Source organism: Pinus tabuliformis, chromosome 5_1, assembly GCF_031772625.1.
Source record: "Pinus tabuliformis cultivar Carrire ecotype Pingquan chromosome 5_1, CPIR1, whole genome shotgun sequence".
NCBI lineage: Eukaryota > Viridiplantae > Streptophyta > Pinopsida > Pinales > Pinaceae > Pinus > Pinus tabuliformis.
This window is the reverse complement of record NC_142305.1, coordinates 893274422-893284042: the sequence shown is the minus strand read 5'-3', so window position 1 is coordinate 893284042 and position 9621 is coordinate 893274422. Positions and strand designations below refer to the sequence as shown.

General features: G+C 39.4%; 1 protein-coding gene across 1 annotated transcript; it reads left to right on the top strand.

Annotated features, from left to right (window-relative positions):
- Positions 1-1030: 1030 nt before the first annotated feature.
- On the top strand, positions 1031-2925 carry LOC149167676 (alcohol dehydrogenase-like). Its single transcript, XM_089430558.1, has 7 exons — positions 1031-1094; positions 1599-1735; positions 1870-1919; positions 2010-2338; positions 2440-2519; positions 2636-2711; positions 2855-2925. The coding sequence occupies exons 1-7, from the start codon at positions 1031-1033 to the stop codon at positions 2923-2925; spliced, it is 807 nt and encodes a 268-aa protein (XP_089286684.1).
- Positions 2926-9621: the final 6696 nt, after the last annotated feature.

Sequence of the window (9621 nt, the reverse complement as noted above, 5' to 3'; positions counted from 1 at the left end):
CTAACATCCCCCTATCCCCTTGAATCTTGGAAACTAGGTGGAACATTAGTTGTAATTGCTTGATATTTGTTCACTGAATGAATGCTACCTCTTGGGTATGACTCTATAGTATTGATTTTAGTGTCATGGTTGAGTGTATTGGTTGATGGGAGATGTTGTTGATGATGCCACTTTGAGTTTAGAGACCCAACCTTTATGACAAGCTTCATATGTGGAATCCTGAGTTTTATAAGAAGGCTAAATAATTAGTCTTCATAGAACATCTGAAAATGAAATCTAAAATGTTCACCAATGCACTCATGTTCCTGTAAGTTTGGTCTAGGGGTCAACCCTGACTCTTGAGCATTGCAGGAGTGTTACATTACTCCTTAAGCTCACCCAAGAATTCTATCAATCTTCCTCAGACTTCATTCTTGAGTTAAGCATAGATCTGGGCAAAAGAGCTATGGCAATGTATTGTGGATTGGCTGGAATAGTGAAATCTTTGATCTCTACCTTATGGAATCCTCATACCCTATCTAATGAGAATCTTGAAGGTTTTTGTTCTACTTTGGAGTCTTGGAGTGCAGAATTTAGATATGACCATTTATATACTTATGGGCCAACTCCTCAATGTTTATACTTGCTTGGATGAGGAATTAATTTTTATGAATTATCTTAAGCAAAATAGACCTTGGAAATCTGAAATTGACAGGCCATATTTGGGTTAGCTTGAAAATATGAAATCAGCGTGCCTAATTAAGATTGGTAGTATATATATGTGTGTATCTATGTATGTATTCAATTTGGGATGAAAATCCAAGTCCAATTCTTTTTGGGAAAACATGTATGTTCACCTCTCATGTATATATAGGTATTTTTCTCTGACAAAATACAGACACATGCAGCCTAGAAAACTGTAGTTGATGGGCCATGAGTTGGAGTGTAGGTTGGTCATGGAAGATTGGATGTGTCCTCATCCAAGGCTTGCAAGCATAATTATGTATGTATCCTTAAGCTAAGGGAGAGCATCCATTACAACGATAATGTAATGGGTGTTATCACCAAGAAATTCATGGATGAAATGACAAATTTGTACACAGGTTTGAGGACTTGTAAGTATTTCTTTGGTCTTACTGTGGTCTTGCTACAGGTTGGCTATGCATGTACTTACATAGCTAAATAGGCCATCATATCATGGAACTTCTCACTCAAAAAGGAATAAGAGTCACACCAGACCTCTTTCTCCTCGTCAGAGTATCTAATAGAGACTATTTTGTGATGGTTTCAGAGGCTTTTCGTGGGCTTTTCTTTTGGTAAAAATTGGGCATCACCGTGGCATCACCCAGACCTGGAAATGAATTTGCATTGTGGGAGTCTACTTCCAATGCTCTTATGCCTGAAGAAAGTGTTAGCCATCTAAGCCAGCGGATTCAAAAACTAGATACAAGCTGTAATGGCGAAGATTGTCTCTTGCCTCAGAAAAGTACTCATGGCGAAGTTATCACTTGCCTAGGTATAGTTTTGCATATGCATAAATTATGTAGTTAGATTCTATTCCTAGAGGTTTCAGTTCAGAATTAGCAACATTAAGAGATGCATTGTGACCTGATAAGCAGCTACAGTAGCATGGGAAGCTAAGCAGCCACTGGTTATTGAAGAAATTCAAGTAGATCCACCACAGGCTATGGAAGTCCGTATCAAAATCACCCACACATCCCTCTGTCATACTAACATTACATTCTGGAATGGCGGGGTAATCAGTAACGTGGTTTCAAGCTTGTTATGCTATATATTTTCCATGAAGGTTGTGGAGCTTGTTATGCTTGTTATTGGTACTCATTGCTGGCCATAACTGTTTTACTTCAAACGGCTTATGTATGTCTGCAGGATGAAAACATGCAAACTTTTCCTCGCATACTTGGACACGAGGGTGTTGGGTAAACCTTTGTTAGTTACAGTTAATATGAGTTTGATTATATGTTTTTCGAACAAATTACGAAATAAGAGCATACAATTTATGATTGCAGGATAGTAGAGAGCATGGGAGAAGGCACGATAGATATTAAGGTTGGAGACCATGTAATTCCCTTGTTCACAGGAGAGTGTGGAGATTGTGTGTTCTATAAATCTAAGAAGACTAATCTGTGTGATAAATTCAAAATCGATCTCACAAGAAAAGTGATGAGAAACGATGGAAAGATGCGTTTCTCAATCAAGAGATTGCCCATTTACCATTTCATATCCACTTCTACATTTAGCGAATACACAGTTGTTGACTATGCTTGTGTTGCCAAAATCAATCCAAAGGCTCCACTAGACAAAGCATGCTTGTTTGGTTGTGGAATAGCCATTGGTATATTTATTGTGACTTTTTTTATGCATCTAAGCCTCAATATTGGAGCTACAATATTCAACTTACAATTAAAATGAGCAATATCTCTTTTGATTGTTCAAGTGTTGGAGCTGTTTTCAACACAGCTGACATCCAAAGTGGATCAACTGTGGCCATTTTTGGCCTTGGTACCGTTGGCCTTGCTGTCAGTAATATCGTCCTGACACTAGTTCAGTTTTATGTGATATTCTCTACAAACGATTTCAGATTTCATGATATTCTCTAAAGTGTACTCATGATGTTTTCATGGGCACTCTGTAGGTCACAACAGGTGCAAGAATGAGAGGTGCCTCCAAGATAATTGGTATTGACACAAATTCAAGCAAGTTCATCAAAGGTAAAATGGATTCTCCTATGAAGATTAGACAACCATACATTTTCTGAGTCCTAATTATGTAGAACCAACTAAACTGAATATCATCATAACTGAGACTAGGGAATTAAGTAGAAACTCACCAATTAACTTCATTTCCAATGCAGCAAAAGCCTTGGGCATGACTGAATGCATTAATCCAAAAGACCATGAAAATCGCATTCAAGAGCTAAGTTAAATGCTTTTTTGCTTAATAAAATGTTCACAGATTTATCTTTGGTTCACGATAAGGAGAAATTTATATTTATGTCAGGTAATAGAAGAGAAGACACAAGGAGGTGTGGATTATAGCTTCGAATGCATTGGAAATACAGGTGTTTTGTATCAGTCTTTCTTGGCTACTCGGGAGGTAAAACAGCTAGTGTTTTTCCCTTTTTAAATAGTGATGTAGATTGATGGAGAATCATTATCAGCTGCAACTATTACATTAGGAACAATTATTCCATAAATATCATTAACATACAGTTAAAATAAATATCAGTAATGGACAGTTACAAAAAATTGAAACTTTAATTTTATATAATTAGAAAACAAATTGTTAACCAAACCATTCGAACTAAAATCTCTTAGAATCTCTCTCAATTCTATATAATTGAAAAATAAATGGTTTCCCAAACCACTCTCACTAATTTGAAAACCGTTCTCTTTACCAAGTCATCTCATTCAAAGTTTCATCATCCTTCTCTTTATTGACATCCTGGATTAACTGCTAAAAAACCCCTGAGATTATATCTATGTTTTCCTGTTCTAGAGTCACAACTTTCAACACCTTGAATTTTAGGCTAGGCATCCCAACTTTAAGATATTTAAGAACCCATCTCAATCCCTCATCTCCCACATCTGCATCATAATTTTTTGTGTCAGTATTTGAGTCTTCAGTAGCTTTAGGTGATACTGAAAAGGAAGCATCTGTAGATTGTCCATTCCGCTGCAAGTAGACATGAAGTAGACCACCTGCTCCTTGTATTTCTGATCACTGTCTTTTGTTACGAAAATTTCAAACAAAGGAACGCCTGGAGCTCCTGTAGCCAGATGCCTTGCATTGTAACCCTTGGCAACAAAAATCAATCTCATGTGAATGGATGGTTTTGCCATATGGATCATGTGCACCCTCTGCCAAACCAGCCCACCATCCAATGTCATGTTTAATCATTCCTTGTAAACCTAGAGTACAATGATCATGTGATGACACCAATATAGGATCTGAAGTGCATGAATAGTTCCCTGAAACAGAATTAGCCCAATTTGAAGAAGTGGAATATTTCTCAATAATGTGTAAAGCCTGGATTTAGCCTCCTATTTCCTCTGAATACGGATGAAATCTTCCTTTAACCATATAATTTCTTTGCAACACCTCAAATCTGGTTCAAAAGCCCAAAATTGTGGAAACAACAGAGCCCACCCAATGCAAGAGTTTGATTGGGTTGCAGTTAACAGGATAAACTAAACCATGAGAGGTAGAAAGAAGTGGTGGTTTCTTTGATGATCTATGTTGTGATCTGGAGTGTGGCTGAGAACTAGTAGACTTGGGAGATAATTGGAGATTTGAAAACCATCATAGTAATAATCCTGTATAAAATCTTGAGAGCAACTGCAACCTTAAACACCAATTTTTTTCCCCATATAAATAATTTTTAACAAAAATCTATATGTGATAACAGGTCTGAGGTAAGGTTTTAGGGCCACAGGTGCAACATTGCATGGAGGACTATTTGAAGGCCTAGAGGCCTATTGTAGGGCCTTCTCTTCAAGTTGCAGGTGCACAGAGACTAGCGCAGGTGGAGAAAAGAATGCTAACCCTTGAACAAAGTTTGGAGCTCTTGCTGTAGCAAAACCGTGGGTTGTAGGGTGCCTTGTGTAGGTTTCCAAAGACTAAAACAATGAGTGGGAAGGCTATAGGGGTCTATTTTACAGCTACAACATAATTAAATTAGAGTTGTTAGAATCTATTAGCTCAGAATTATGTTTTCAACATTTGCTTGAATTAGAGGCAACTAAGTTGGACTAAATCTTGCGTTTTATAGGCAACTAAGTTAGACTAGAGTTGATCAAAACCTTTTTAGCATGGAATTTTGTTTCAAACTTCTGTTTGTATTAGATACAACAAAGTTTGATCAAACGCTGCATATTTATGTTGTCTTAGAGTAAGTTCAGAGGTTCGAAGGAAAATTGTGTGCCTTCTCTTCAACTGATTCTGCCATAGCTATTTATTGCAACTTATTGTGACATATTGGTAAAATGATCATTATTTTGATAAATAATTTGTGTTTTTAGAATCGATAGCTGCTGCAAAATTATCTTTGGACATGTTAGTAGTTTAACAATTTCATGTAGCAAAATCAGGGACAACTGGTTTATCTTTGAAGATTCTATAATATATGTCATGGAAGGTGATGTGAGTCCTACTGGTCCTGCCCAACTTGAGCTTCCAAGGTAATAAGAAGATTCTTGCACTTGTGCTTTTATAAGTCCTCAAACCTCGTTGGCCTTTTATAACCTCTAGTTTGCAAGTTTTCCATAGAAGCTTTGGGATATTTGTAATCATGGTTGTATATAGAAAAAATGGTTGTTCTCTATTCTAATCTTGACACTGAGAAAACAATATTAATTGAAGTGCTATATAATAATATTAACTGAAGTGTTTATATAAACAACTAGCTTAATCCCTTGGGAAAGAATAGTGAAAGGATCATTTTCAATTTTTGGCAAAGCTTTTCTCCTATCATTTCCTCCTTGGACATTTAAGCTCATCTTGTGAGCACCTCTATTCATGTAATCGTTATATAAAATCTTGGAAGTCTGATCCCATTCTTCTCAACTGGTTTTCGAATTTGAAAGTCCCATATCATGCTTTTCAACTGATTTTGGAATTATAGATGTTTTCTCTAGTCGAAATGTCTACATGGATGTTTTGTGGTGGGTCTTTTTTGTAAATTTGATCTTGCATAGGTTGCTTGGTTATAGGGTGATAAGGATCTTGGTTCTTGGTGTTCAAGACACTACTTTAATATTGTTTAGCTTAAATTTTCAAGTGATTCTCTGATTATAGAAATTCCAGGGTCATTCCTATTTCAAGGAAGTGATATTAGTTCTTAATATTGTTTCTAGGGTCGTTTCTATTTCCTATATGATGTTAGTTCCAATGTAATCGCTCATTATTTAAAATAGACCTTAAGGAGAAATCCATTATATCTAGCTTGAGTGGGCCTAATGGTTAAGAGCATGCGTTTCCTCCTAAGAGGTCACAGGTTCAAAACCAGAGGGGGTAGAGTATGTATGCCTTTATTGACTTAGTGGTCAAATCATTGTGTGGAGGTGGGTCCCTTGTTGCACAAGTAAGGGGTCTCATACACCAATGTCGTGTCTGGCTTGGTTGTGACCTTAAAATTGGATAATCAAAATATCCTCTAGAAATTTTAGAATTGTATTTCAAAGGTATGAGAGTGCAAGGAAGCCTTATCTTTAGTGAGGTGCATGATAAGGTAATGCTTGCCTTCAACATGTAGAAAATCTTGTAAGCATTTGGAGGTTTAATTTAGAATACATCATTGTTTTGAGCTAGCCAAATGGAGCGGATCACCTCTACAACCAAAATATTGTCTTATGTTCTAGTTGTAGTCCATTCATTTAATTCCTATGTGTTATCTCCAATCCATTGTTGCATTTTACATAGTCTATGAGTGATAGCCCATATCTCATTGGTGAGATGACAGTGAATCAAAAGGTGATTTCATGCTTTCGTGTTATTCCCTTAAGAGCGCATGTGTTGGGACTTGTCCATCCTCTTCTTCTAAGCATGTCTAGGTTGGGATTGCACCCTTGATTTGAGATTTGGGGCCCCAACCTAGGTTGTATATAGTTTTCTTGCATGTAGAGGGCCTAGCCTTGTGCTTGAACACCTTATTTGGTACAAACCTATTTATGAAGATTCATCAATTGGTTTTTCATCATCATATAGATCAATTTATATGTTATTTTATATACATGCACATAATCAATCTTCCTAAAACACGGTTGATCTTTGTGTGTCTTAGACCATTAAATGCCACAAATCATAGTTAGATGTGCTTGAGTGTGGGTTAAGTAATTGCATTGTGGGAGAACTAATATGCATTTACAATGTATATCAAAAGAAGAAAGGTGCATTGTAAAATGCATGGGGGGTCATAAGAGAGGCATCATGTCACTATACAAAGGATATAAAAATAAAAGAGTATAAAAAATATGAACAAAACAATGGATACATAAAATATTTAGTGAAAATAAGGGTTTTTTAAATTGGGAAGGTGTATGATCCGGATTTAAGCAGGAACACAATAGATTATAGAGATAACCATAAATACAGAGATGCGATAACCATAAAAACAGAGATGCAGCACAGAAATAATACTTCATTTCCTTAATGGAGAATACTGAAATATGCTTACAAATAGAAATAACCCAGCTAGGGCGATGGTAGCTTATCTCTGAGAAGAGATGTGTCGGCTACATGCCTCTGAACTATTTCGAACTGTCTTTACAATGAGGCTCGAAGGCCTATTTATTATTGAGAAACAATGGAAAACCCTTAACATTCCAAAACCTAACCCTAGAAGATGAAACGCCAAACTATGGGCCTCGTTTGGGTAAATTGGTATATCAACTTCCCGGGGTCGTAACTTTGGCATACGATCTCCGTTTGACGCGCATGAAACTGCGCTATAATTAAGGAAACTAAAAAAGTGAAAGAGACAGTTGTGGGGGTCCAAATGGGATAGGTGGGTGGCCACCAACATCCACCTGGATCATTCCTCCCCCCTTAGGAAGCAATGGTCCCCATTGCGTTGAGTTCCTCCTTGAGATGAGGAAGCTTCTGCTGAGCTGGGCCTCCAGTGAGCTGTTCTGCAATCTCTGATGTGTCCAGAAATGGTGGGAAGCATGGTCGGCGATGGTGCACATTGAACAATCGGTGCAAGCGAAGGAATGGAGGAATGTTGTGCTTCAAAGCATTGTTGCCCACAACCTTGTTACTGGTGTAAGGACCATGTCGAAGCGGTCTGAGTTTTTGATGGGTTCTGGTAAGGCGTTCTCTCTGCAGATGTAACCAAACTTTTTTGCCCACATGAAACTTGTGTGGTACCCCTCTGGGTAAGGAGAAGTTGTTCCTATGTTCTGTCATGACTGTATCCCTATGTTGCTGCTGCTGCGTGGAGGAACCCTTTGCGGGGGTCATGGATGTAGCAACGATCTTCCCCTTACTTTGGGAGCGAACCAGACAAAAAATAAATTTCCTAGTCTATGAGATGAGCTTGCTGCCTTTCTTAGCAGTGATCAAAGAGGTGGTGGTAGGTGAAGCTACCTCTGGTATCCTGTATAATGAATTATCCAAAGAAATAATGACAGCGCGAGGCCTTGACTCATACACAGCATGTCGCCTCCACAAGTATGGCTGGCCTAATAGTACATCACAAACATCCAGAGGTGTAACATCACACAATACCTCATCTGTGAAGGGCTTGATGTTGTAGGGAAGGCGGCACTGCTGGTGAACTTTGAGATCTCGTCCTTCATGAAGCCACCCGATACTATACGGTTGCGGGTGTGGCATAGTTGGTTGGCCCAACCGCTTCACGACCTCTGCTGAAACGAGGTTCTTTTGGCTGCCACTATCGACAATGAATTGTAGCGGCGAACCCTTCACCCACATCTGTGAGTGGAAAAGACGTTCCCCCTCCTCTGGCTCTTCGGGCTCATTCTTTTGGATCTTGGCAGTGGCAACAATGGCACTAGGATCCGCATCAATGATTTGCTTCCCTTTGCCATCCCCCTTGTCGGGTTCCGGCTCAGAGTCAGAACATGCATCTGATTCGGAAGCCTTCAACTCGGCCACCAGCGACTGCTTGGTCCGACACTCACTTGTGTTATGAGTGGGACTCTTGTGGAACTCACACCACTTTCCTGTGTCCTTCTTCGGCTTCGTGGTGTTGTTCTTTTCTTGCAGCTTAGAGGGGTTGTCTTGGGTCACCCCGCCTTGGCTTTGTCCTTTGGGCTTCGGATTTGCAGATCCAAAGTCTCGCTTCTTCTGTTTGAACTTTTGCTCGATTTTGACAGCGTATCGGTATGCTGTGCCGAGTGAGGAGATGTTCAAGAACTCCATCTCTTCCTGGATGTATCTGTGTAGGCAGCCACAGTATTTGAGTACTAGATGCAGCTCAGAATCTTTGATACCCAACTGTGTGCGAAGGGTATGAAAAATATTTGTGAACTCTGGTACATCTTGGTCTCGTCCCTGCCGTAGTGTGGTCCATTTGATGTATTTGTCCTCATAGCTTTTGATGAAAGTAGTACTACCCTTGATGGCATCTCGGAAGTCATTCCAAGTGGGGGCGGCTGAAAACAGTGAGCCTGTACTTTCATCCTTCTGCTCGTAGTATGTTTCCCACCAGTCCTTGACGTGGGGGGCTGCTTTGAGAAGAGCGAAAACAATCTTTTCCCGACTTAAAAATTCATGAACAGAAAAATACCCATCTAGCAGATTTAACCATTTATTTACGGCATCTGCGTCTATTTGACCCTCGAAGATGGGGATTTCAAAATTAACTTGTACCTTAAACGGTGTGGGCATTTCCAGAGTAGCTGTTGGAAGCCGATGCGTCGCCTCTGGGTAGCCGCTGACGCAAAGCTATCCATCATCGCGTTCCTTTGCCGCTCGAGGGCTTCTTCGAGCAAGATTCTGATAGGATCTCCTGCCCCCTCGTCTTTCTTCTCATCCGCCATGGGAGGTCGTCGAGATTTGCGAGGCTGGTCTTGCAAAGGTTCGACCAATTCAAGCCCTAACTCCTTATATCCCGACCTCGTTGGGGACATGCAAAGAAAAACAGAGAAAAAGCAGACC

What these genes read in the sequence shown, in the direction of transcription:
- LOC149167676 (XM_089430558.1), top strand. Translation starts at nt 1,031, where the DNA reads ATGGGTGTTATCACCAAGAAATTCATGGATGAAATGACAAATTTGTAC. An exon ending in GTACACAGGTTTGAGGACTT is followed by an intron (nt 1,095 to 1,598) that starts GTAAGTATTTCT and finishes CCTGATAAGCAG; the next exon opens with CTACAGTAGCATGGGAAGCT. An exon ending in TTGGTACCGTTGGCCTTGCT is followed by an intron (nt 2,520 to 2,635) that starts GTCAGTAATATC and finishes GGCACTCTGTAG; the next exon opens with GTCACAACAGGTGCAAGAAT.